Source organism: Opisthocomus hoazin, chromosome 1 (assembly GCF_030867145.1).
Source record: "Opisthocomus hoazin isolate bOpiHoa1 chromosome 1, bOpiHoa1.hap1, whole genome shotgun sequence".
NCBI lineage: Eukaryota > Metazoa > Chordata > Aves > Opisthocomiformes > Opisthocomidae > Opisthocomus > Opisthocomus hoazin.
In genome coordinates, this window is record NC_134414.1 from 153,570,098 (window position 1) to 153,597,811 (window position 27,714).

The window sequence follows — 27,714 nt, forward strand, 5'->3', positions numbered from 1 at the left end:
TAGTTAATCAGGTGGTTTGTTTTTTTCCTTCTTCTGACATATCACTCCTGACAGTAGATCACTTAGTCTATCTCAGACTTATCTTTTGCTGGCATCCTGTGGGAGAGGCTCTTGCAAAGAAACCTATTTTTGCTTTCTCAGCTGTTATTACCTAGTGGCTAGTAATCAAATTTAATTGCACCTCTACATTTTTGTGCACCAGCTTGTACGATTTTTCTTACTGTTTTGATATGTTTTCCGATGTGATACTATTTGCTCTCCTAAAGCATATTTTTTTTCCTGTCTGCTGTCACTTATTCTACTTTCTGTTTCTTTACGCAGGCTTGGATTCACATTTTTCTGCGACATGCTCATTTGGCCTGCGTAACCTCACGAAAATGTTACCATTTAAACATAATGACTCTTTTTTCTTCCCTGGCTTCCTGTTCCCTTTCCTTGTGAAGTGGTGTGTATACCTTCCGCAACTTTCCGACTCAGCTGGGAGCTAAACATGCAGCTTTTCATTTCCTCTCTCTTCTTGAACTGAGAAGCTTTTGGACCGGCGGTGTCTTCATCCCCATTTCTGAAACATAACGGCATGGTACTAATTTTGGTAGGATTCACAGAATCACAGAATGTTGGGGGTTGGAAGGGACCTCTGTGGTTCACCCAGCCCAACCCCCCTGCCGAAGCAGGGTCACCTACAGCAGGCTCCACAGGACCTTCTCCAGGCGGGTCTTGAATATCTCCAGAGAAGGAGACTCCGCAACCTCCCTGAGCAGCCTGGGCCAGGGCTCCGTCACCCTCAGGGGGAAGAAGTTCTTCCTCACGTATAACTGGAACTTCCTCTGCTTCAGTTTGTGCCCGCTGCCCCTTGTCCTGTCGCTGGGCACCACTGAAAAGAGTCTGGCCCCATCCTCCTGACACCCACCCTGCAGATATTTATAAGCATTTATTAGGTCCCCTCTCAGCCTTCTCTTCTCCAGGCTGAACAAGCCCAGCTCCCTCAGCCTCTCCTCATAGGAAAGATGCTCCAGTCCCCTCACCATCCTCGTAGCCCTCCGCTGGGCTCTCTCCAGTAGCTCCTCATCTTCCTTGAACTGGGGAGCCCAGAACTGGACAGAGTACTCCAGATGAGGCCTCACTAGGGCAGAGTAGAGGGGCAGGAGAACCTCCCTCGACCTGCTGGCCACACTCCTCCTAATGCATCCCAGGATCCCATTAGCTTTGTGCTACGGCCACTGTTGTTTCGCGGTGCGCTGATGCAAACAGCACCCTGGCTTCCCGACATGGTACTAAGATCACTCTAGTGAGGAGCAGGGGAAAAGCTTAGTTTCTTATTTCCAGGTAGAGAATAAACACGGAACGAAAAATGTCCTTTGGCGTGCCCTGCCGTGGTTCTAAGGCTTAATCGAAATGTAGATTCTTCTTTGTCAAATTAAATGCCTCTTGCACGGTATTCCCCTTCCTCTCTAAACAGAATTGGCTTGACTCTGCCCCCTTCTCCACAGATTCCTTGTTTAGTTTGTGGGAATTGCAAGAGCTCTGATGTTTTCCCGAATTAAAGACGCCAGATTCGTAGTGATTTCTTCCTTCTCCCTGTGGTTCCTCTCCTCCTCCCTACAGCCCCATACAGACTCTTTGGGGGGATTTGTTTGTTTTTATTTTCTCCTGGGGAAAGACTCTTCCTCATCCATCTTCATGGCAATTTGTGGTTCCTCAGATACAGAGTGCTTCAGTTGACTTCAGATGCTATGCTAGTGCCATTTTACCAACTCAAGGAGTAAGGAAGGCTGGACTGGTAGTATAGTGCACTTTCTGCTTCTGTATCGGCTGTCTTCCCTTCATTTAGGGAGCATGATTTTCTAAATTCCTTCCTGATGGGTTTCCGTTTTGAAATACGCTCTGTCCGGAATGATACGACATCTTTGCAAGCAGAACTTTGTTATGAAACACTAAGCACAGAGAACTTGTTATCAAAATACTTGTTCCTTCATTTTTTTATTTGTAAGGTCACTGTTGTGAAATCGAATGATTAAGAAGTGTTACTTCAGAAGCAGAGAAAAGGTATTGGAGATTGCATCTTTTTTTCTGCAGAAAACAGTGCTGTCTTGAGACCCAGTTACTCAAATCCAAGTTGTAATGAAAATATACTAAAATCCTCGGCTTTAGCTTGGTTGTATCAAATACTTGGTAGAACTCCAAAGTGGTAAATAACTCAGTTGTTTTCTTTATGGAGTACTAATCTTGTTTACTTTGGCATGTAAAACCAAAGTCACAGCTTATTTTTACTTAATATACACTTTTTTTAGAGTACCCCTTCCATGCACTAATACAGGTATTTATTACAGAACCAGGAGGCCAGCCACAGACCGTGGGCTCTGCGGTGTTTGGTGGTCCCAGAGGCAGAGAGGAGTGGTGTTCACCTAGGCAGTTCTGGTCAACGTTGTAGTCTTAGTACTGATGCCAAAATCCTTGTAGACATTGTGGCAAAGTAGTGGTTTTGAGGCAGTGTTTAGGAGTGTGAGACAGGTGGGGGGTCTCGTGTTATCTTGCATGGCTTAAGAAGAAAATAAAGATGCATCTGGTCAAAGGAAGAAGTCTGGAAAATTGTATTTGCTGCAGTGTTCTGTGTAGGTGTGAGCAGCATAGGAAAGCCAAAGGCAATGCTACTGTGCTATTAGCAAAACGAGATCGTGTGCCTGGGTGAGCATTTTTCATCCATCTATGCTGTTTAATACCAAGCGGAAAAATGGCCAGGACACAGCTCCAGTTTTGATGTGGAAGTCTAGGGAGAAATCCATTATGAGATGAAGTAGGTTGATGGAAAAGGGGAATGCAATAAGGGGAGCCTCTCAGCTGCAGCAGATTTTTGATGTCCTTCAGGAGGATACTAGAAAGGAGTGAAACATGCAGTGACTTGATTTGTGTGTGAAGCCAAGAGCTAGCAACGCGTTTCTCTAGACTGGCCATCAGTTAAACATGTTTTCTTTCTGTCGCCATTTCTATCGCAATGTGTGATGGTTAAAAGCCAGAAGAAAGTGTAGTAACATCTCAAGTTGCCTGCCTTTTTAGTTACTGCTGAAACGAGAATTAACAGCAGGAATTTATTTTTGTTGGTGACTGCCAACAGTTGGCATGCACAACGTGACATCTTCAAAGTAAGTCTTAAACAAAACCACCTTTCTTCTGTATCTTCTGGTGTTAATTCCTGTCTTTCTGCTTTTTCTCTTGAAACCGTGTTACAAGCAGTGGTTGTTTCCTTAATGTGCGATTAGGTTTGCTGTGGAGGTTTTAATGGATTTAAATCTTGAGACAGCTGTCTAAGACAAGACGAGGTGTCAAAGTGATGGGTTTACGCGTGGTGATTCCTGATGGTACCCAAAATGTGGTTCGTGTAAACTTGTTTCCAGCAGGACACATACCTTTGAAGTTTTACTGTGTTTTGTGGGAACTTAGTGAAGTAGTGTATGTGTGTGTGTTAAACGGAGGTTTGTTTTCAGAGTGGTTTTTTTTAGCAAACTCAACGCTACAACAAATTGGGAAGTCTTCTGATTGAATTTTCAGATCTGACAGTGTCTTTGAAAGGCCCATCCGGTGCTAATATGTAATGCTGGGTTTTCACTCAACTGTTTATATAGGACGCCACAAATTCATGTATCTCTTAGTGTGGATGTCAACCTCAAACAGTTTAGCTGTGTTTCTAGTTTTGTAACGAATTAAGTAACTCTCCTCTGGATTAAAAAATTAAAATCAAAATGCAGTTGATCACGATGATAATATAAATAAGGTAACAGAATTACCAGACCTTCCAGGAGGCTTAACCTCTTGTTCTTTATGGTTTAGTTGAAACCTGTGAAGCGTGAAAGGTGGCCCAGAGTTGCTCTTCTCCTTCAAAATTATTCCACTTTAAGGTTTTCTTAATTGTTGTGAGACAGTCGGAGGGCGCCTGTCTCAGTAAGCCTGATGGAAACCTTACCTCCAGGCGCTCTGCACGTTGGCTGCTTCCTTTGTGAAGTTCTGGATGCTTCTGCCGTGGTGGGTGCCACACGCCGTTCCTGCTCGGGGCATCAGTAGCCTAGAGGTGGATTTTGTAAGTTTGTGCCTGAAACTATTGGTAATCTAACTGATGGGTTTAGACATGGAACTTGCTCATTAGAAAAGCTTTGTCGTGGATAGAGATGAATGCATTTAAATGTCTGAAAAGAGCAAGGATTGGGTGGAATACCATGGGAATTGCCTTTAGCCTTGCTGAAGGGATAGACAGTCTGTGACAGGCCCTAGGAGCTTCTGATTGTGCACTAAAAGTGCTAAAAGAAGGTACCCATATTTAGATTCTTGGCCCGGTCCTCTGTGATCGTATTTAGCTGTTGCTTGTATGCTACTGGAGGCTCAGAGCATCTTTCAGCTTTGTGGTGGCTGCAAACCAGCGTCAGTGTCAGCCCTCGGATGTATTGGCTCTTACCCTAGGTTGTATTGCCTTCTGGGAGTAAGGTGGTGATAGAAGTGAGAGATGACACTGATCACAGATAAAAAGAAATGCCAATTCAAGTAGAAGGTAAATATGCCTTTCTTACTTGCCTTCAGCCTGTAATGTGTGTGAATCTCTGACCATCAGCCAGTTCTCTGACCGGGCATGAGAGCTACGAGGTGTTAAAGCTTTCTGGACAGAGCACTTGAATTGTCTGCAGCCTGATGTGATGAAAGAAAGAGCTATTGCTGCTAGAGGAAAGATGGAGAGTTCTGTTTTCAGCTCCATGACAAGACGTTCTTCGTGATGATGTGGAAATCGCCATTGGAAGTGTTCAAGGCCAAGTTGGATGGGTCTCTGAGCAACCTGATCTAGTGGAAGATGTCCCTCCATGGCAGGGGGGTTGGACTAGATGATCTTCAAAGGTCCCTTCCAACCCAACCCATTCTGTGATTCTAAAGAGAAACATGAATTCTAAGTCAGTACATCATTTGCGTGATGTCAGTTGTCCACCAGAAGAGTTTGGGGGATGACTATGATTTTGTCAAAATGGAAATGTGCTAAAAGAGACTTACCCAGACGATTCTGCATCCTGTCTGGGAGCCGGTGCTTTAAGTCGTGGGAGTTATATACACTAGTAGGTACAAAATGCAGTGAAGGGGTGGGCAATTTTATTGCACATCTCTGTTGAGTGGTGACAGCGCAAGTGTTTTTTCAGATGTTCTTGGAGCAGGTGAGCTTTTTCTGTTCACTCCTTTCAGAGGAAACACCTCAAATGCCTTTAAGCAGCTAATGCGGAACAGGAGCGTGATTTTTTGTGGTTATAAGCTGGTGGTAAAGATATTTCCCAAGGGTGAGCACAAAGAGAAGCTGATGTTCCTGGGTAGATCTGTACCACTTAAATTGCTGTCTGGAGTGAGGCAGTTTCCTTTGGGAGTCCTTTTGTGTTTGTGGGGGGCTAAAGAACAGCAAGAGAAACTTTCTTCCCCGCTGTTTTCCTCATTCAAGTCTACCTGAAGCGGAGAAACCATGGCTCCAAAGCTGTCGTTACGCTTCCTAGGAATACTGTTATTAATTTTAATTGTATGTACAGTGTAGTTTGACAAGATTAGTGAAGCATGAAGAGCACTTCCTACTGCTAAGCTAAAAGTTTTTCTTTTAATGACAAAGCTCTGTGAATTTGGCACAGTCTGTCTGCTCCAAACTCCTGAGGTACAAACAGCGATGACCTGGCAAGCAGCAGAGCACTGGTGGCAGGATATTTCGGCGAAGGACTCGCAGCCAAGCTCTTACCTTTTTGCCTAAGTTTTTCTTTAACGGGAATGCAAAGCAGATGGGATGGTGGTTAAATAATTACGAGTGAGTACTGCCCCGAGGAAGGTGCTTACGTGAGGAGCATCCCTGTCATGCCGCATACGAACAAGGAGGGTGTGCTGACATTGTCATTACGCTGGGGCTTTCTCATACTTGACCCTACAGCCTTGTGCTGAAAGGACTTCTTAACTCGAGTTTTACTTTAAACACACCAAAAAATTACAGCAACCTAGCGTAAGGGCCAACAGCACGCTTTGAACTGTGCCGTGAGGCTTTGGAGCTGTAGACCCTGGCAGCAGGCATTGCCCATTTGTACCATCGGAGCAGGAGTTCTGTGTGGACAAGTCCCGCTTTCCCATCCAAGCAGTGCGTAGTTTGTTTAAAGCCAAAGGTAGGTCAGCTCCTGGGGACAACTGTAGGTTTTCACAGAATCACAGAATGGTAGGGGTTGGAAGGGACCTCTGTGGGTCACCCAGTCCAATGCTCCTGTCAAAGCAGGGTCGCCTACAGTAGGCTGTAGAGGACCTTGTCCAGGCCGGGTCTTGAATATCTCCAGAGAAGGAGACTCCACAACCTCCCTGGGCAGCCTGGGCCAGGGCTCCGTCACCCTCAGAGGGAAGAAGTTCTTCCTCATGTTCAGCTGGAACTTCCTCTGCTTCAGTTTGTGCCCATTGCCCCTTGTCCTGTCACTGGGCACCACTGAAAAGAGCTTGGCCCCATCCTCTTGACACCCACCCTGCAGATATTTATAAACATTTGTAAGGTGCCCTCGCAGCCTTCTCTTCTCCAGGCTGAACAAGCCCAGCTCCCTCAGCCTCTCCTCATAGGAGAGATGCTCCAGTCCCCTCACCATCCTCGTAGCCCTCCGCTGGACTCTCTCCAGCAGCTCCTCATCTTTCTTGACCTGGGGAGCCCAGAACTGGACACAGTACTCCAGATGAGGCCTCACTAGGGCAGTGTAGAGGGGAAGGAGAACCTCCCTCGACCTGCTGGCCATACTCCTCTTCATGCATCCCAGGATGCCATTGGCCTTCTTGGCAGCCAGGGCACACTGCTGGCTCATGGTTAACCTGTCGTCCACCAGGACACCCAGGTCCCTCTCTGAAGAGCTGCTCTCCAGTAGGTCCACCCCAAGCCTGTACTGATGCATGGGGTTGTTCCTTCCCAGCTGCAGGACTGGATTTTGTGGATTAATATCTGATGGCCAGGTTCATCTTTCTGGGGCACTAGTGTATTTTTCCTCTGCTTCAGCTATTCCAGCATGCTGCTTACTCAGCTCCATATATGGACTGCCCCTGCTGTCTACAGCAACTTCTGTGTGCTTGTGGCAAGATTATTTTGCATTCCTTATGCTGTCAGTGTGTTAGAGCAGAAGTAGTAATTCAAGCTTCAGAGATCATCTGCTTTCTCTGGTGTGTGGTGCTGTAATGGCACGCAGCAGCGATTGCAGACCAAGTCATTCTGGACGTGGCAGTGGGGGCTGATGTGGATGGAGATGCTCAGCCCAGTCTGTCTGTCCGACGCTGGCAAGTGCCATGGAGAAAGTGTTTAGCTGGAGTATGGAAAGCTCTGTAGCCACATTGTGAGGTGAGCCTGCATGAATAAACCCACCTTTCTATCAAAGCTAGTTTGAGCACCAAGCTGGTGGTTTGGTTCAGAGCTAGGTCGTGAGTCTTAGATTTAAACATCTCCTCTGCAAACTGTCTGTCCCCACACTGAAACGTGCTCAATGCCCAAGGAATATCTAGAGAATTTAGCTGCCAAACACATTTAGAAAAACAAAAACCCTCCATTCACCTTCTTGCTTTTGACTAAAAGTCAGGCATATGGCCATAGGCATACCTTTGAAGCCAGGTGGGCTCCCTCCCAAACCTAAAGCTTGTTCTCAAGAAGATCTTAAGTGGTTATGCTTTCAGTAGAGTGCCAGAAAGCTGTACCTTAGCAAAATTGTGCTTTGAGCTGATGGCAATAACAAGATTAGGAAGAATATTTTAGTCTTGGGTAGGCGTTGTAGCTACAGGTAGATTAGACACATTTTCTTCTAGATGTAAGTCATAGAGTTTTTTGTTTTGCCTGTTCTGAAGCAGTATAAGCTAAATTAAAATTTAGATGTTCTAAAAAATGACTTAGATTTGTGCTTGATTTTGCCCAGCTCCCAGGTTATGGGTTATTTGCTTTCAGGAGCATTTACTGCTCTAGCTTGAGCGTGGTGGTGTGGCTGCAGAGGAAGATGCCCGAAGGGGCTGGGAGGAGTGCTTCTCCTTCCCTTCTTTCCTGTTGACCTCCGCTGCTGTGGTCACGTTAAACTCTTTTTCCTGCACATTTTGACCCGTGCTATAATCCTATCAGAGAGGGCAGTTGCAGTCAGGGATGAATTCTTTTCTGGAAAAGATTTCTCGCCGAAGTCTGCGCCTCTGAAGCGCTTTTGGCATTCATTGGTAGGGACCTGGCTTCTCTCAGGTGTCCTTTTGCCGTGACTCCTTGTGCTCCGTGGTTCAAACCACCAGGCTCAGTCCTTTGGTGCTACTTGGAGTTCCCTTGGAGAAGCTAAATTGCGTCCACCAGCCTAGGTGGCAAACCAGCTAGCTAACCTTTCTTTGCAATCCAAATAGAATTAAAAGCCAAGCAAACAAGAACCCCAGGTAACAAACACACCGGCTGGATCTGTCACTGTCATGACTTTGTAAAGTAAGTGCATCTGATCTCATGTGTTGTCTTTGTCACCGATACCTGTAAGTCACCTTGGAACTGGAGGGAAGGGAAGAAAATTTGGGTTTAAAGTAGAAAAAAAAAAAAAAAAAAGTCAAACAATCTTCTACAAAAACCACTTGTTATAGCTTTGTAGAATGACCTCTAGTTGTATCATTGTGAGTAATGTGGTACATTTTTATTTGTAGCTGGAAAGAGTCAAAGTTTTTCAGTAGCCTGAAAAACAGTTTTAAGGAAACTGTCACTTTGGGGGGGGGGGGGGGGTTGTGTGGGGGTGGGGTTGTTTCGTGTTTTTCTGGTTTTGGTTTTTTTTTTTTCAGAAAAAACAAACTTTTTTCCAGATATGCTATAAGAAAAGTTTGTAAGCAGTGGGATTTTTTTTTTTCCTTTTAAACTGACTTTGGGCAAGACAGGAGAGGCTTCAGGAACACAAACTCTACTTGAAGCTGGAAGCAAAAGCAGTGAATAGAAAGGTAAATCTAGGCCAAGACTGATTTAATAATAACAAAAGACAACTTGATAATCCAGGGAAAAGTTTGTTTATGGGAAAAATGTACCACAAATCTAGTAACTCTGACTCCAGGATTTTCTTATTCTGGTATTAACTCCAAGGATTCGGGGGGAGGGGAGTGTTCTCTCTATGCGGGTATCTTTTAGGTTTCTTGCATCGTGTATTTTCAGCGCTGTGGCTCCAGCCAGACAGTTTCCATGAGGAACATGATTCATTGGGCAGTTTATGACATACTTCGGGATGTGCTTTGGACTTCTTCTTTTCCTGTTTGGGAAGAGGGACAAGCTGGATGCGGAGATGTTTTGGCAGCCTTGGCTTTTGTTTCTGTGTCGCAGTTTGGTTCTGTTTGGCATCCTCGCGTGCGAGGAAGGGCTCGTGCGTTCTGGAGTTCATGCCCTCCCCCTCTCCTTATCACTCTGTATTAACTGGGCTCATAAAAGATGTCACCTCCCTGCAAGACTTGCCTTTCCTGTATCCTTGGGCAGCTGCAGATACAGCAGTAACAGTGGGGATCTGTTGGATGTGCAGGTCTTGTGAACCAAGTCTGGATGTTTTCTTTCCGACAGTAGCTGGAATTTAATGCGGTGCTGGAAATGACCGTGAGATAAAGTGTCTTTTCCTGAGACGGAGTGGGATGCTTTCCTAACCACGTTAAGGGTTCCTGCAGTAGCGTTGTTCTGCGAATGTACCATTTCGGTTTGAACATACTGACATGATAGTTTAAAACAAGCAAGCAAAAATCAAATTAAAATATCCGTACCAGTTAGGAAACACAGCCTCATGAACAAGAGAGTGAGAGAGTCCGGGCTGGTGTTGTATCTCTTGTAGTGTAGCCCCAAGAGAAGCGCTTTAGCAGCGTATAAATGGTCACCCTTTTTTTCCCTCTTGTTTGATTCTGAGTGTTTGTGAGGGAGAGTCTCTGGGATGGCTGCTGCAGCGGGAAATGTACAGATCGGCTGCGGTTAAGATGCATGGAGTGTGAAGTTTAGCTGTTCAGTGATTGGTATAAACATGGGTTAAATGGCAAGAATTAGGCTCGCTGGTAACAAGCTTGCAGATGGCCAGTTTCAAGCAGTGACCTGTTTGGTTTTTTTTTACCTACCGTCGTATTTTCAGATGGTTTTCCTTTAGTCACACCAGAGATTTTTTTTTGTGCCCCCAGAGATTTTTTTTTGTGCCCCCAAATTAAGGGAGCAGCCACACAAAAGGCTGATGGGGTCTATCTGAGAGGATGGGGGGGCAAGCAGTGGAGGAGAGGTGGGGCGGCATCTCAGAGTGGGTCTCCTGCTCACAGGCAAGAGGCGGAAGGGACGAATAACTGCTCTTAAAATCTCTCCTTTATCTTCTCAATTTAATTTTGCCGTTTAGGCAAAACAAGCAGCAGTGGTGGTTCCAACAGCTGCTTCACTTGGGTCTAGTTAAAGATGCTCGCAAAAGGTTACTACTGGGTCCAAGGCTCGTTTGAAGTTTTGTAGCTAGACAGACTTAGAATATCCTTGTGCTTCACAAGCTGTCATCTTTGCTAACGTGCTTAAAAACCCTGTGGCAAGTTTTGTTGTAGCAATAATAATGAAAAGATAACTGCCTTGAACATCAGAAAATATGCAGAAGGATTAGCTTCTGTGTGTGAGCGTGCTTCGCTTTTTTGGGGTGGCTGCAGAAGAAGCATTTCTGTATGAAGTCCCGGTTCAGTGGGATGCTTTGCATCCTAAAGAGTTATCTGAATTTTGGTAGAATACCGGATTTCTTTAGATCAGGTAAGGATGGGGAAATATTCTAGAATGGTTTGGGTTGGAAGGGACCTTTAAGGATCATTTAGTCCAGCCCCTGGACTGGAGACCTTTTGTGCCCTTCTAGAATTGGCCGTATGGTTTTACCCCCCAGTGTCTGTACGCTGAGACGTAGATCTGTATGTGACTGTATTCCTTTGGAGCCGTGCTGCTTCTTAAATAGCATCCACCTGATCTGTAGGTGTAATTGGGGTTCTGTACAGAAAGTTCATAGAATCACAGAATGGTTTGGGTTAGAAGGGCGCTCATAGGTCATCTGGTTCCACCTCCACTGCCGTGGGCAGGGACACCTTCCACCAGACCAGGTTGCTCAAAGCCCCGTCCCACCTGGCCTTGAACTCTGCCAGGGAGGGGGCAGCCACAGCTTCTCTGGGCAACCTGTGCCAGTGCCTCACCACCTTTATCGTAAAAAAGAAGATTTCCTTATGTCCAGTCTAAACCTACACTTCTTTCAGTTTAAACTGTTGCCCCTTGTCCTGTCACTACAGGCAGTAAAAAAATTCTCGCCATCTTTCCTATGTGCACCCTTGAAGTATTGAAAGGTGGTTTGAATTAGTTAAAAACAGCCCTTTCCCTCACCTTTTAATAGGCAGTTCTCTTCTGGGTGTTGTCTAATGAAGGTGAGGGCTAAAATGGTAACCTGAATATGGCCACATGTTCTTACACTTTCACTCAGTAAAGTTTTGGAATTTTTTAAAATAAAGGGGGGAAAAAACCCCCACCAACTGTGCAGTATTTGAGGAGAAGCCAGTGTGACTCCCTTGAAGCTGGAGTGGCATGCCTGAGTCAGTGAAGTATGAGCTAGGAACCTGGCAGAAGCCTTTTGCACGGAGGAAGGCTGCGAGAGGCTCTCCGGAAGCCCGCTCGCTGCTGCCTGTGGCGTGTTTGAACATGAGGCTGACATCATCGTGAGTTCATGGTAGCGAAAGAACAAAGTCTCAGCCACAAATTAGACTGACCTAATTTTAAAGTCACTTCTGAAAACTTAATAGCGCTGCACGTTGCTTGTGCAAGCTGCTTGTTTCCATCCCAACCTCTGACTACTCGATTCCATCTACCAGTTAACCCTCTGCAATGCCGAAGGACTTCTCCAGGAAGGTGCCTGTGTGTGTTTGAGGGGTGCTGCAGACTTCCTTCCTTGGCTCTTTTTCCACTCTGACCTCAATCTTCACATAAAGGAAGTGATTAAGGACCACCCAGCGTATACCTTTATCCTTCAGGATGGGTTTCCTGGAGGTAAGAACCTCAGGATCGCGTATCAAAGCCTAACTCGTTCCGATGGGCTGCTCACATGCGGGCTGGAAGGCTGTCTGAAGATGACCGGCGGTATCGGCAGGAAATTATGTGTGATCAGTAAGTTATTATAGAACTTGTCGCTGTTATTTATTGATGTGTCCATGATCGCTGACAAACAACTGGTGCTTCTTCCGTTGCTGAATACTTAAGAAATACAAGGATCTTGCAGTCTGCAGATGATACACTGCTTTCCAAGTAGTTATTAGTTGGCTTTGCGCTGAAGTTGATCCGTTCTGTTGATGTATGACTTCAGTTATGGCAGAATTATCTGTTGATGTATGACTTCGGTTATGGCAGAAGTATCTGTTGATGTATGACTTCGGTTATGGCAGAAGTATCTGTTGATGTATGACTTTGGTTATGGCAGAAGTATCTGTTGATGTATGACTTCAGTTATGGCAGAAGTCTACTGAACTCCCCTGGCTTGGGATTGCTTTGACACAAATCAGTGGCTTTCTGTTTGCTCTTTAAAGGGCTGTGTAAATCAGGGCACGTCCACAAATTGTGGAGAAATATGAAATCTTGTTTATAGGTTTGTGCTGAGTTGTGCATACATAGAAGCACACTTCAAACAGGAGAATACAAATGTCATTGAAGTGAATATGTTTGACTTCTTTTTGCTATTCAAAATCCTGTTAGAAGCCTGCTACGAAATGTTGCTTGTTAACCCTGGTCTTTGCCTAAAGCACGTGTCGGACAATAACAACAGAATTTACTCCCTCGGTCTGGTATTGCACGCTTTTGCTCTTCAGAATTTAAAAAATCCTAGTCCCATTTAATTCTTGCAGAAGAGATGTAATGGCGGTCACATTTTATCAGTTGTTCTTAAGGGGGTTTAATACATTTTGTGGTTATGCCACTCTTCTTCCTCTACTCAAATGGTGATGTTTGTGGTGATGCAAGGGGCACAGCTGGGGAATAGCAGTCACCCTGTGCTCTCGCCTGCTGTTGTAAAGATATATATGGCTTCTGTTTTCAGCAGCGCGGTTACCGTGCTGGAAAGGTGGCTTTGGCACCGCTGCGGGTCTGGTAGGACATGATTCAAATTCAGAGAAACGCATGGGATCGCTTGGGACAGACGTAGCAGGGCACGTTACCCGGAGCGTCGCTGAGTGAGGTACCGTGACTGCTGCTTTTGTTCCTGAAGAGGGGCCCTGTTGGCACCGTCTTGTCAATTAAGTGAAAATTTGAAAGCGATTGCAATAAGCAAGCCATCAGAATTACCTTTGTGGGTACAAATTAGGTATGAAGCTGTCTTCTGTTCCCAGTATGTGAGCTATCAGGAGGCTTACACCGTGGTGAGAGATTTGGGTCCCAACTGTCCGGATCTAGGGGTTTGTTCATTTGTTTTCCGGGGCTCATCTGCAGTTCAGCAGTCGCTCCATTTCACAGCTTGAAGACCTCTTGGTCTGCACAGCCCAGAACGGGAGACCTCTCAACAGGATTGCTGCCACTGTTTAAACACCGGGCACACCTAACAACTTGAATTATTCACAGAATCACAGAATGGTAGGGGTTGGAAGGGACCTCTGTGGGTCACCCAGCCCAACCCCCTGCCCAAGCAGGGTCACCCAGAGCAGGCTGCACAGGACCTTGTCCAGGCGGGTCTGGAATATCTCCAGAGAAGGAGACTCCACAGCCTCTCTGGGCAGCCTGGGCCAGGGCTCCGTCACCCTCAGAGGGAAGAAGTTCTTCCTCATCTTCAGACGAATTATTCCACCAGGCTAATTGGGAGCTGTTGCTGTACACCATATACCTCTACGTTTCCTTCTCCACCCCCGCCTCGAGGTCGCTGCGCTGTACTGTGTGTGTGGACTTGCTATTTTCCACCATCTGTTGTGTTTCCTAGCCATATAAATGTCATTTAAGGAGCAACCCAATTGTACTTAACTGCTTTACTGAGTAGCACTGAGCTTACGTACGTGTAACGTGGATGTTTTACTGGGCTCAGCATCCCTTCCGAAGATGCTTTCGTGTGCGTTCATCGCTATGTAGCATACACTGCTCTATTAATTTTTGTTTTGAGCACACGGAGAGTTTTAAAGAGTTTGACAGCAGATTTAATAAACACTTATTAGGGTGTTTTTTGTTTTTTTTTTTAGACTTCTAGATGTTTCTCTGTACGGCTAACAGGACATGCATACGGTGCTGTGCAGCACTGTATTTTCAGACACAGGCAGGAAGAAACAAAGTATTAATGTTGACAGTTTAAAAAAAAAAAAAAAGAGAAAAAATAAAGAAATTCCTTCCAAACTTTCTCATGCCCTGATGTGAAGGGGTTGAATGTGCGTGTTGCCTTCCGGGAGAGCTGGTGTCATTTCCTCAAATGGGTGAAAGACCAGAACATTTTAACCCTCAGCGTACCGTGGAAGCAGTTCATGTGTCTGTTCTTAAAGGAGATTGACTCACTGTGGCCTTTAGTCATTCGATTTAATTTAAGAGAAGAGTCATTAAAAAGTCTGTTGCAAGAAATTCACCCCTGCCTTGCCCAGAAGCTATTCTGATTTATTTCCCTAATAAAATTACCATCATTATCCTCTGCCTTTAGTCCGTCCTCATTCTTGTATGAAGGCTTCAGATCCACCTTCTGTTTTCATCATACAGTGACCGCAAAGCAGATCAGAGTTGCTTTTTTTGATTTTTAAAATAATTTTTGGCTCCTTGCAGGCTCATATCATTTGAACGTACCCCCCCAAAAGTCTCTCACTAGGCAAAAGCTCGAAACTTGAAGGCTAACCATTATCTGAATGCTCTGGGGTCCCATCTTATCATCTCTCATGGGAAGCTTTTTAAAGAAGTAGCATGGACTGTTTCAGCTGCTGTGCTTGAGGTTTATTTAGAACTACTCTTCAGAGCACTCCTCTTCCCCTTTCTAATCTGTTTCTCAGCAAGAAGGTGACCGTGTAAAACACGAGTCACCGTTCGTATTGGCCTGCAGAAGACAGTCGGTCAATTTGGGATGTGTGGATTGCGGAGCAGATGGAAACTGGTGTCGTGAAAGGCTGCTGCAAAGCAGGCTTGTCTGATGAAGAGTAAGCAGATGCTGGAATTTCAGCAGCTGGAGGGTTTATAAAGTAGTTCAACCCTTTCAGGTTTTGCCTTTTTGTACTTTGCGTCTTGGAGTCAAACGCTAAAGTGCAGTTGCTGATAGAGACGGGCAGGCATGGACTTTGCAGCTGACACAACTAAATTACGGATCTTCACCGCTGAGTGTAGAGGACTCAAACGAACAGCACTCCTGGTGCGTTCTGTAAGGCTGGGCAGCTGTCCTCTGGTTTGGATTCGGTTTGTGAATTTTTGTGTTACGTGCTGTGGCTTTGGGTTGGATCTCTTCAGACTCAGATTACATGAATAAAGAGAAGAATTTTATAGCTTATAGTAAATTCTATAGATTTTATGCCAGATGCTTCATACAAGATTAGATTTTTAGGAGAGGACAGGATTAAACTTTTAGGAAAGGACAGGTGGGCGCTGAGGTCTGTGGAAGGATGCTGCCACGCTTGCCCGTTGGGTCTCTCCCTGGCTTCTGGCTGGTGTGATGCACCAGGGCTCTGCAGCTGCCGGAGGAACGCTCCGTGCCACCCGACCGGTTGGGTTCCTTTGGCTGCCGTTGGGGGAAGGCCCTGAGCAAGAGAGGAGAAAGAAAGGCTTCCATTTCCAATTCTGGAAAACAGAAAAAGGTATTTAAATGATGCCTGGAGGACTTCTTGTTTGCCAGAAGTAAGTAAAAAGGCGAGTTTATATCCTTTTGTAATTCACCCTAATTGAAAGGATGTGTATTTCTTTTCCTAAAGTCAGCAGAAAAATCCTGGCCTCTTAATGATGAAAGACTTTTTTTTAAACTTTCTCCTAAGCAGGAATAGCTGAAGTTTCCACTGTAAACTTGGGTGGCTCATTCATATTTCATTTAATGGTAATATGTTATCCTCTCTCTCCCTCCCCCTTCTTACCACCAAGGCTAAAAAGGAGGAGGGGAGATATAAAATGTTTCCGAAAATTACAGGAAACGTCTGTTCCTTTAACAGCCTTGCCAGGGAATTTCCAAATGCGCTTAATGCTTATGGCTGAACTTGCAGCAGCTTGGTCTTCAGTCGTGAGTGGATCCTGTTCCACAAATGTGACACCTTCTTCCAGTAAACCGTGTTGAAATGAAGTGTATGCTTGGTTTCTCATCTGCTCTTCAGCAGAGTTCATTGCGCCTGGTGTTGAAATGGGGGGTCTGGGGGGCTGCTTTAAACACCTCATTTACTTCTATTCATTAAAGTGGGAAAAACAGTATATAGTTTCTTGAGGTCGTCGCTAGTTTATTTATAAGGACTTTGGAGAGGCAAGGATGGCAGGCACTAGTGAATGTGAAGACTACCTGGCAGTTTTCAGAGAGACTTCAGAAACTGCACATGAAGCACTAAGGACGAAAAGGGAAATGCTTTTTGTCATAGAATCATAGAATGCTTTGAACTGGAAAGGACCTTCAAAGGTCATCTAGTTCCAACCCCCCTGCAGCGAGCAGGGACATCTTCAGATAGACCAGGTTGCTCAGATCTCCATCCAGCCTAACCCTGAATGTTTCCAGGGATGGGGCACCCGCCACCGTTCCGGGCAACCCGTTCCAGTGTTTCGCCACCCTCACTGTAAGAAACGTCTACCTTATGTCCAGTTTAAGTCTACCCTCCTTTAGGTTAAAGCCATTACCCCTTGTCCTATCGCAACAGGCCCTGCTGAGAAGTTTGTCTCCATCTTTCTTATAAGCCCTCTTGAAGTACTGGAAGGCCGCAGTTAGGTCTCCCTCGTTGTCCTGGTACTTTGTTTCCTTGGGCTGTGACGAGGTGGTCTCTGAGAGATCGTAGGGTCTTGCATCTAGGCAGAGCCCAGCTGGTGTTAAGCACTAGGTTAGTTTTAATTTCCAGGGATGGGATTAGAAGGGGATAGCAACGACTACGATGAGTAGGATGAGCTTTCTCTTCATTCTCCGCTGCCTTCTGCCAGGCTTCTGCCACTAGAGTGGGGGACGGAGCCAGGGAGATCTGCAGAGCCTCATGGTGGGGCTCGAGGGGTCTCTACAGAGGGGGAGGCACGGACCTGGGGCAATCCTCAGCAGACCTTCTCATCCACCTCTCTGCCCTGCTGCTCTCACGTCTGTAAGCTGATGGGCTAATGATGGACAAGTGAGAGGGTCTCCAGCCTGGGACACCCTAGGGACAAACACGCAGGTCCCAGTCAAGATGTCCATCCCAGTGAGCAGAGCGTGGTCTGAGTAGCAAGCTCTTCAATCACCTGTCTGAAGGGCTGTAGCTCCATGCTCTATTGTTGGCGATTGCATAAAGAGAGAGAAGTGATTCTTGTAGCTCCTTTCCTGGTGAGATGGCATGGGTTTTGAATCTCTTCACTGGCTGTCGTCATGTGCTCAGCCCTCTGCTGCGGTGGCTCTTTGTGGTTGTCGTGTCATTTACGACGTGGTTTGGAGCCACTCCTGGGTTTCGTAATAAGGCAATGCTTGGCAAGAATTTATTGCCATGGCTTACGTTACAGTGATTAAGCGGAGCTGTCATCTCTTGATAGCGATGATTTAAATCTTGTAGGTAGCTGCCCGGGAAACAGTTTGGAATTGACACTAATGTGTTTATTTTTACTTCCTCATGTAAAGGTTATAATTTAATTTGGTCGGGTAGGAACAGCAGGTGGTTGTGTGGGTATGACTATACGTAGTGGTCGGTAATGCTGGTGTTAGGAGTTTCCAGTGTTGGCTTTTTTAGCATGTGGGGAGGTGAGATTAATTATCCGAGGTGTTCTGTTTCGTTAGTCTTTTTCCGTGCAAAATACAGCTGTAATCAGACTTACTTATGGCAACCTCCTATATTAAAACATACTGAAAAAGAGTTTGTGAATTTGCTTGAATTCACGCAAATGCATCACCCGTGAATTCTAGTTACAGATTAGGTTTCGGGAAGGGAGAGGTGTCAAACTGTCTGGAAGGCTACTGTTGGTTGGGTTTTTTGTTCTTTTTTTTTTAAGCATCTCCAACCTTCTTTTTTCTTTTTAAAGACAGTGGAGAGATTTGCTGTGTTGTTTTTTTTTTTTTTCTTTCAGAAAGTCAGTATAACACAACTTTCTATTTCAGACCCTTTCCGTGTAAGCGAACGCTAGCATTCATAAATCTCCTCTCACCTAGGTTTTCATATGTTTGAGGAAGTTTTACAGTAAATGACTGCACTGAAAGTGTGAAATTGATTTTCTGTTGGGCTTTTTTTATATTGTAATAAGGTTTTTGTTTGTCTTCCTGTGTTTAGGTATTTCCCTCTGCTGGCCTTTGTATGTGGACCACCCTCTGTTCTGCTCAGCCCATTACATTTTGACTTAAATGTAGGTGAGTAATTGCTTTTGACATGAAACGGTAATGAATTCATATAAAAGTCCTCCAGAATTTTCAGTTGCTTTGACTTGGAAGTTATACAGGGAGAATCATCTTTTAAAAATCCATTGACACTTTTCCAATAGGAAAACAGGAAACTAAATATATTATGTATTACAGTATTTGTTTGAATTAGGTAAGCTTTCATTCTGGTTGTCACAGAATTATATGCTGTGAACCTGCAATGAAAAAGTGTTTTGAAATGGAAAGAGCTTCTTGCTTGTATGGGTGGAGAAGGGAGTCCCTAGATAAAGTCTCTGAGCTGTTGAATAGAGTGATGTAACGTATCGATAGCGCGTTCTGACGCTTCCCGTGAGCTCACATTCTATCAGTCAGGTTTCCCTGCTATAATACTTAATAAATGTTTATTGTTGCACAGTGAATGTCAGAGAGGTTGGCTTGTCGGTAAATGATCATCTGGCTCGTTGCTTAGAGTTGGTGATGGGGCATGGGTGATATTTGCAAGAACATTCCACATATTTGAGGGCTGTGTTGAGGAGGTCAGCAAAATGTGGTGGTTTGGTGGTGTGGTTTTTGGCTTTGTTTTGGTAATACAACACATTATGTTATTTCAAATAACCACTATCTGTATGAAAAGCAATATCTTACTGCTGTCTAAATGGAGGTTCCATTCATCTTGCTTCGCCCAGCTATCTTAGAGTGCTGGTGGTAAAAATGTCGCTGAGCAGCAGGTGTAGAAATAGAGTGAGCTTAAAAATCCAAACTGGAGGTGTGGATTTCTGACTTTCTGGTTCTATCTCTCCATTTCTCAGTTTTCAGATTGGTGAACACAATGAAGTGGAGTGACTTTTCTTTAGAACTAGTAATCAAAACTGAGTGATTAGTCAAGTAGGATGAAGGACAATAGAGTACCAAACAGAAAATTCTCCTTCAGCTGTTTTTTTCCAATGGATTATACTTGCCTTTCTCATGAATATACAATGTATAATCTAAAATGCATGTGGCTGCTGTTTCTACAAGGAAGAGAAAGTTAACGCTATTCCATTTTAACTGCATGTATAGATGTGAAGCACAGATATGCTGAAAGTAGGAGAGGGAGCAGCCATTCTAATCATACAGATAAGCAAAGGAAGACAGGGTGAAATTCTTAAAACTGCTTCTCTTTTATGGTTCTGGTACGTAAAATGACATTTATTAAAAAAAAAAAAAGAGATTGGTGTTCCTATTTGAGTGACTTCCTTGCTGCTCTCCTCTCTTGCACCAAAGTGGAGTGTGCTAGGGAGAGTGGGAGAAAGTCTATGTTCTTCCACCTCCCAGCCAACATGAGGAAATCATGTGCGTAGGAGGTGATGACCGTTGCTGGAGTCACCTGAAAAGCCAAAAGACACCCTCATTGCCCTCAGCTGAGGAACAGGAGCCCTTGTTAACAGAGCTCTTCTTTTAAATCACAGGCATTTGTAACCTCACGCCTGTGTGGTCTGCACAATGGCAGGCAAGGCATAGGCTTCTTGTAACCTCAGTTACAATTTGTTTTTCACAGAGTTTACACTTTATTACACAGTTATTGATCTCTGGAAATGATTGTCTCCCTTGCCGAATTCAGAAGTGTAGCCATTCCTCACTTTCACTTAGAAATCTTCTTTCCCTTGTGCTCCGTAGACACTGTTTCTCGCTACTGATCAGTGGTAACTGGAGCAAGGATCAGCCCTCTCTCTCCTTGATCGTAACTCAGTCCGTAGCAGCATAGGTTACAAGCATCTCACAGACTCACAGAATGGTCGGGGTTGGAAGGGATCTCTGTGGGTCACCCAGTCCAACCCCCTGCCGAAGCAGGGTCACCCACAGCAGGCTACACAGGACCTTGTCCAGGTGGGTCTGGAATATCTCCAGAGAAGGAGACTCCACAGCCTCCCTGGGTAGTCTGTACCAGTGCTCCGTCATCCTCAGAGGGAAGAAGTTCTTCCTCATGTTCAGCTGGAACTTCCTCTGCTTCAGTTTGTGCCCGTTGCCCCTTGTCCTGTCGCTGGGCACCACTGGAAAGAGTCTGGCCCCATCCTCCTGACACCCACCCTGCAGATATTTGTAAGCATTTATTAGGTCCCCTCTCAGCCTTCTCTTCTTCAGGCTGAACAAGCCCAGCTCCCTCAGCCTCTCCTCGTAGGAGAGATGCTCCAGTCCCCTCACCATCCTCATAGCCCTCTGCTGGACTCTCTCCAGTAGCTCCTCATCTTTCTTGAACTGGGGAGCCCAGCACTGGACACAGTACTGCAGATGGGGCCTCACTAGGGCAGTGTAGAGGGGAAGGAGAACCTCCCTCGACCTGCTGGCCACACTCCTCCTAATGCACCCCAGGATGCCATTGGCCTTCTTGGCACCCAGGGCACACTGCTGGCTCATGGTCAACCTGTCGTCCACCAGCACTCCCAGGTCCCTCTCCACAGAGCTGCACTCCAGCAGGTCCGTTATCTGTCCATAACAGCTTTTGTTTCTGTCTTTCTGAGGCTGGTGAGGGAATGCGGTGGCTATCGTAGATATTGGGGTAGTGGGGGAATCTCACAAGAGTGGGAATTGGCTCTGTGATCCTAGATCAGGAGTTCCTCTCTGATGCAGGAGTTTGTAGGGGCTCGTTTGCTGAGTATCACGCGTGGCTGTGGTGGTAGGGACTGGTGCCGATGGCGTTGGCACTCGCTGCTGAACCGCTGGCAGCTCCCAGCTCAGTAACGCTGAAGCCAAATGCTCCTTTGGAAACAGCGGACGTGCCAGCAGCGGCATGTGTCCTGCGGTTTAGGACCTCCTCCCTCTGTGTTTTGGTTCAGCTTTTGGGTTTCTTTTCTACGCTGGTGCCCATCCTGAGAAACATGAAAGGGAATTTGACCGTAGGGGAGGACAGCGTTTTCCTCATACGTGCGTGTGTTTGCTTCTAGAAGGCAGAAAAAGACACAGTTTTAAGAAGTGAACTCTTTCGGGTGTCTCAGGCTGGCTGCGCAAAAGCTGCCCTGCAGGACCTGCTGGTGTTCAGATGCCGTGAAGATATTTTGGTGGCGTTTTGCCACGCAGCAGTGACGTAAGTGGGAGCGTTGCTGTGGGCACCTGGCAAAGGAGGCATTCGTGACGCCGGGAACAAGATTGCTGAGCGTTTACGACACCAAGGTTCAACTTCAAGGTTATCTTCTGCCGTGAGGTGGAAGTCTGTCAGAGGTTGTAGCGAGGCGTCTAGAAGCTCTTTGCTGGTTCCTTAACCGAGGTAGAATCAGAGCATCGTTCTGAGAGTTTTAAAAATATATCCTTACTACATCTGCCTCTTTAAAAATAGCTTCTGTCGTCTGAGCCAAAGCCTGAGAGAACTCAAGCAAGTGTCCTGCTGTGGTGTAAGGGAATTGCCTGGGGTCGAAGTGGTGGCAGAAGTAGAAACCGGGAGTGCGTACAGAACATGAGTGATTTTGCCTGAAGAATCATGCACACAACCAAAGTGCCAGGTTTCCAGCTGTGTGGTCGCCTGCTTCGCTCCGTCTGAGCCGTTTGGGATGGGGACAGGAATCCCTGAGGCGAAGGGGGATCCTGTAGTTCTGTGCCAGCATTATACATATGTATACGTACACATATATACATACACATATGTATTAGAGATCTGCTGTTGTCTGTATGGAAGGTAGTAGGGTTTTTGTCATTCTGGTTCTTTAAAATATGGAGAAGCTGTAAAGATACTGGGCAAGCGTGGAGCAGATCTTTTTAGCTGTACGGTGAGTTGAAAGTTTAATTTTCTTCTTTAAAAGAAGAGGTAGCAAGCAGTGCCGCGTGTTGCAGCCCATCTCCCAGGAGGAAGCAGCCGGGCAGGGTTACCGGTGTGTACGTGGGTGACTTCATGCAGTATTCTCATAGCTTGATTGCAGCTCGCTTTTCCGTAGTCCTGGTTTCGGCGTGGAGCATCCTGTGACTAAGATGGTTTCCTAGCAGCATGATTTAGGGCCAAGCGTCACATTGCATCATTTCATGAGACACTGTGGTGTCAATACGTGCCATTACGACCTAAGTCACACGTAGCGCAGGAGACGGAGGGCAGTCAAATTGAATTTTAGCTTTTTTCAAGCTGTGATTAGAAATGAGACGGATACTTCAACACCTCGTAGTAGCTGAGTGGTAAGAGCAGTCACCAGGAAGGGGAGGAGAGCTCTAGGGTTTACCTGAAGGAGGAGGCTGCCAGTTTCTCACATTTAGAGAGGTCCCGAGGAAGAGTCCCAAAGTCTGACAGTACCAGAAACTGAGAGAATCAAAAGAAAACAGAAACCTGTAGTCGATGAAAATGTTCCTCCCCTGCCTCATGAACCTGTTCCTCTCAAAACAGGATTTCAGTCACAGTAACTTGAGGTGACATTACTGTTGAGTTTATTACTTCCAAGCCATGGGCAGAAGGCTTTCAGAAACTTAGCACATAGCTATGCATTAAGGTAACAGGGTTGTTTAAAACGATTCTTGACTGGTAACCCTCCTGTCTTACGTTCTTTACATGCTTTTTATGCAGTCACCATAGATGTCTAGTTTGGGTTCTTTTAAGGGTCTTCTGAAACAAGCTTGTCATACGAGAGTGAAGGCTGAGGCAGCAAGCAGTAAGCATGTAGAAGATAAGAAATGTACCCAAACTGAAAGCTGCAAAGTAAAGATTAGGTATTTTTAACAGCCTCCAGTTTAGACTTCTGTACTTCCCCAGCTGGTTTATTTTCCTGTTACTACATGGACTTTAGCCAGCAATTTACCCATAAAAACAAACTGTCTGGCTCACAAAAGAGCTACGGTGGATTCCCACTAGAGCCAGTGGAAAAGTTTTCATTGAGTTCAGTGGGTTTGGTAACTGGTATATTTGATATAAATAACAGAGAATCAAAATTCATGATAGGACATGTTAAGAGAAATAAGAAAATGCAGAATACTTCTTTCTCTCTGAAAAAAAAAATGCACACAGCTATCAAGTTTCACTTTTCCCCCCTCCTTGTGTAATGGCTTAGTCTTTTGATAACTTCCAGCCTGTCCACAGAGAGCCTGGGGCAACTGCATGATGACTGCTCTTTGATGGGGGAGCACACCTGCCAGCCAGGTTGCAAAGACAGGGTTGTTTGGGGTTTTTTAATTAAGGCTTGGTATAGTCATTTTCCCAATAATTTTTGTAGTTTGGAGTAACATGCATTTCACTGCTATATGCTTCCATTTATCTGGACAAGCTTAAAAGCACTGGCTCCATAGCAGTAGAGTCAGGGCAAATAGAAAATAGAAAATAGAAGCCTGGGGTTTTTCTTATATTGCTACATGAACGTCTCAAGAAAGAAGTTTCTTTCAGTTTTCTTTTTTTGGGTTGTTAAAGTGAAGTTTGTACTTTTTTCAGAATTTAATTTATTTAAGATTTTGTATATTTAGTTTTGTATAATACATCTAACGGGTAAAGTGTCTGCTGACCTGGGATTTCCCATTGCTAAACACAGCTGGCCTGTTGACCTAACAGGTTTTCAATAAACTGTCTAGAAATCACTTTGAATTCATGACTTGTCTTGCAATTGAAGTATACAACAAACATTTCAGACTGAAGCATGTAAAATTAGAAGTAAAATGCAAGTTTTCGAGCTGACCCTGTTAAACTGAGGGTGTAATTTTTTTTTTTTTAATTTATAAAATCTTTATCCCCATATATGATGTCAGGGGTTGGAAGGGACCTCTGTGGGTCACCCAGCCCAACCCCCTGCCCAAGCAGGGTCACCCACAGCAGGCTGCACAGGACCTTGTCCAGGTGGGTCTGGAATTATCTCCAGAGAAGGAGACTCCACAGCCTCCCTGGGCAGCCTGTTCCAGTGCTCCATCACCCTCAGAGGGAAGAAGTTCTTCCTCATGTTCAGCTGGAGCTTCCTCTGCTTCAGTTTGTGCTCATTGCCCCTTGTCCTGTTGCTGGGCACCACTGAAAAGAGTTTGGCCCCATCCTCCTGACACCCGCCCTGCAGATATTTAGAGGCATTTCTAAGGTCCCCTCTCAGCCTTCTCTTCTCCAGGCTGAAGAAGCCCAGCTCCCTCAGCCTTTCCTCATAGGAGAGATGCTCCAGTCCCCTCACCATCCTTGTAGCCCTTGTACTCTGTCCAGCACCTCCTCAAGAAGTCGCCACTCTCGGCTGTCTCCTCTTGCTGGAGCTGGTGACGGAGGCGGCTGAACGTGCGGCTGGTGCTTCCTCCGGAGCTGCCGTTCGCAGCCTGACGCAGACGGCTGTCTCCGTAAATCCCCGCGATTGAACTGAGAGACCAAGTTTTGAGCTGTGGGAGCAAAGCAGGTTGACTTGTATTTTCTGTTGGATCTGTAGCTGCAGCACTGTATGCACTGAAGCGTAGCTACATCCCTTGTGGTCGAAGCCCTATGGTGACTCCTTTCCAAGGTGTGTTCTTATGAGGACTTGTCCCATCAAAGCATGTTCTGGGGGACTGGAAAGCCTGAGGACAGCTGCGAGGCAGTAACACAAATCGATGGTGAAACCTTTCAGGTGGCTTCTTTACTGCTCTGCTGCTACCGCTGCTTAGGCTGATGCGGTTCAGCTGCTGTCAGCATCTAATTTTACAAAAACATAGTTTGCCTCATTGTTAATTCAAACAAGGTGCTTGTGTCCTGAGGTAGCATCTCGTTCTGTTGGTTTCTCTTCAGCCATGTTCTTGAAGGAGAGAGGTGGATGGAAGTTTTGTCCTTTCTTTTCTACGGTTCCAGGTCCCTGACTCGCAGTGCTGGTTTGTGAAATACATTTTTAAAATTTAATGCCTTGGAAAGTATCTTAACTAATTTTACAACTGCTTAGCAAGTGATGAAGTGCTGCAATGCATCCAATTAGTATTGCTTTTGAAAAGAATACCATCGTTTAGGGCAGTATCTGTTAATTATATTCTGACAAAGTCCTGTGAAGAGGCAGAGCCAGTGGCAACAAAAGTCTGCAATTACGACGGGGTACGTTGCCTGAAATACAAGAGAATTGTGCAAGTGAGATCGTTGGAGTAGATGCAGAGACTGTAGCTGCCAATACTCCCTGTAGGTGTTTGGCGGAGAGGGGAGCTTCTCAGGAGTGTATTTATTAGACGGTACAGACCACTGTGCAGTTAGCCTCAAAGCTGAATGTTTTGTTCTGCAAAATTTCATGGCCTCGTCTGATTTGTGAGGGTTTTTTGGTTGGTTGGGGTATTTTGGTTTTGTTTTGTTATTTTTGTTGGTTTTTTTTTTTTTATCTTCTCCTCTTACAGGCTCTTAGTCCGGTGTGAAGCTGATGGGTGGGATGCAAAGGTGAAGAATGATGTAATGCAGCGGCAGGCAGAAAGCGTCTTTTGTTTGAGTTGTGAAATGGCTACTCCATAGCCATCTCCCGCCGCATCAGATGTGAGGGGCTGCTTTGTGGAAGGAACCCTTTCACGTCAACTGGAAGCAGGAGGAGACATTCGGCTGAAGAGCCCTTTCTGAAAATGGGTTTAACTTTTCTTTTGCCAGTCACCACCAGCATGACCTCATACGCTTCGAGTACAATGGCGTGGCTAAGCCTTTGAGTCCACAGCCATTACATCATCGCCGCAAATTAGAGAGGGAGGTGGTGAAAGGAGCCTGATTGTTGTCATGGCCGATGAGATGATCAGGACTCAGCTCATTGTCGCCGAGAAGTTGGTGGCTTTGCTGGAGAGCGGCACAGAGAAGTTGCTGCTGGTTGATAGCCGCCCCTTTGTGGAATACAATACGTCCCACATCTTGGATGCTATCAACATCAACTGCTCCAAGCTTATGAAGCGGAGGCTGCAGCAGGACAAAGTCCTGATTACAGAGCTCATTCAGCATTCGGCAAAACACAAGGTAGGGGTCGTTTTGCTAGTATCCCGGGTATTTGTGTAAAGGACTGCCTCGAAAACGACTTGTCATCATTTTCCCTTAGGCTTTGGCAGGGGGTTGGACTCGATGACCCACAGAGGTCCCTTCCAACCCCGAGCGTTCTGTGTGATTCTGTGTTTCATTTTGAAAAAAAACAAAATCGGGGCACTGAGTTTTGCAGAGCTCTTACCTGATTGAAGAGACTGTTTGCTACTACTAAGTTTATCTTTGGGATTCTTTATAGCCTGCTGTCCCCTAAGCGACAGAGCAGCGGGGAGGGATTTAGAAATGACTCGGAAAGAACCCTCTCGGGGCTCTTGTGTGTCTTGCAGAGCACAGTCCCTTAAATGTATGCAACAAAGGCTGGAAACATTCGAAACCTCGAGGGGTTCCTTGGGGTCCTACAGTTTGCAGAGAAACTGTGGCTCTGTCAATCCTGGCTCCTGCTCGCTGTTCAAAATATTTTTCACGCGAGGAGTCTGATGGGTTTTTGGTTGTTTGGGTTTTTTTAAGTAGTGTTGCTAGCGTAAAGAAAATAGCTAAGCTGTTTAAACTTAATGTGTGTCTATGTCTGTTCTGGTTTGGTTTTTTAATCCGTTGGTATTTGTTTCAAATGCTTTGGTTACAAAAGTAATCTGTTACGTTCTTGCTTTGACATGTTGAACACTGAAACTTTTTTGTTATTATTACTGCTACTACTATCAAAAGCATATTTTTTACATAAAGTTGCATAGATGGCTAAAATGTGTGTGGCGTTAGGCAGCTGAAGATCTCTTTATTGTTTACACACAAACTGAGGTAGGACCTTCTTTTGACAAGCTTAATTTTCAAACAAACCGAGCTGAAGGTGAAGCATTTCACAAGTGGCCTAAAATCACCTAATGGTCGAAATTTACAGAGTATGCTTCAGCTTGGAGCAAAAAAATCAATTTACAAACTCTGAGAGGAATTAAATCTGATCAGGAATATGAAGTATAAAATAAAAACTATTTTGCGTACAGCTACGCGAGAAATCCATGTATATGAACCGCTGCATAGCAAATAGGTGGGACCCCAGGTGGAGGGGATGATGTGGTGCTTTTCATCGCCTCCCTCCATCCCATCTCGTTCTGAATTACCTGTGTTTCAGATTGAAATTGATTCCAAGCAGGAGGTGGTGGTGTACGACCAAAGCTCGAAAGATGTGACCTCTCTCTCACCCGACTGCTTTCTTACCGTGCTCCTGGGCAAACTGGAGAAGAATTTCAGCTCTGTGTATCTACTTGCAGGTATGGTGTTACCAAGAAAAAACCCGAAACACTCCAATAAGGAGAAGAAAGAACGTTGCTGTCCTTAGAGCAGATGCGTACACGGTTTTGCAGCAGTGCTGGTATAAACTTCAGTTATGGCACAGCTTTTCCTGTAGTTCTTTAT

At 45.4% G+C, this 27,714-nt stretch overlaps 1 protein-coding gene across 6 annotated transcripts in view; it reads left to right on the forward strand.

The window, feature by feature from the left end:
• DUSP16 (dual specificity phosphatase 16) overlaps window positions 1–27,714 on the forward strand; it is a 75,822-nt gene that overhangs the window by 13,540 nt on the left and 34,568 nt on the right. For 4 of the 6 annotated variants that reach the window (XM_075442062.1, XM_075442095.1, XM_075442085.1 and 1 more), the window contains 3 exons: window positions 18,358–18,434; window positions 25,692–26,286; window positions 27,431–27,569. In XM_075442062.1, coding sequence (XP_075298177.1) covers window positions 26,056–26,286; window positions 27,431–27,569 — 370 coding nt within the window. In that variant the 5' untranslated portion in view covers window positions 18,358–18,434; window positions 25,692–26,055. The remainder of the gene's footprint in view (window positions 1–18,357; window positions 18,435–25,691; window positions 26,287–27,430; window positions 27,570–27,714) is intronic. The other 2 variants (XM_075442112.1, XM_075442104.1) reach the window with 2 other exon arrangements.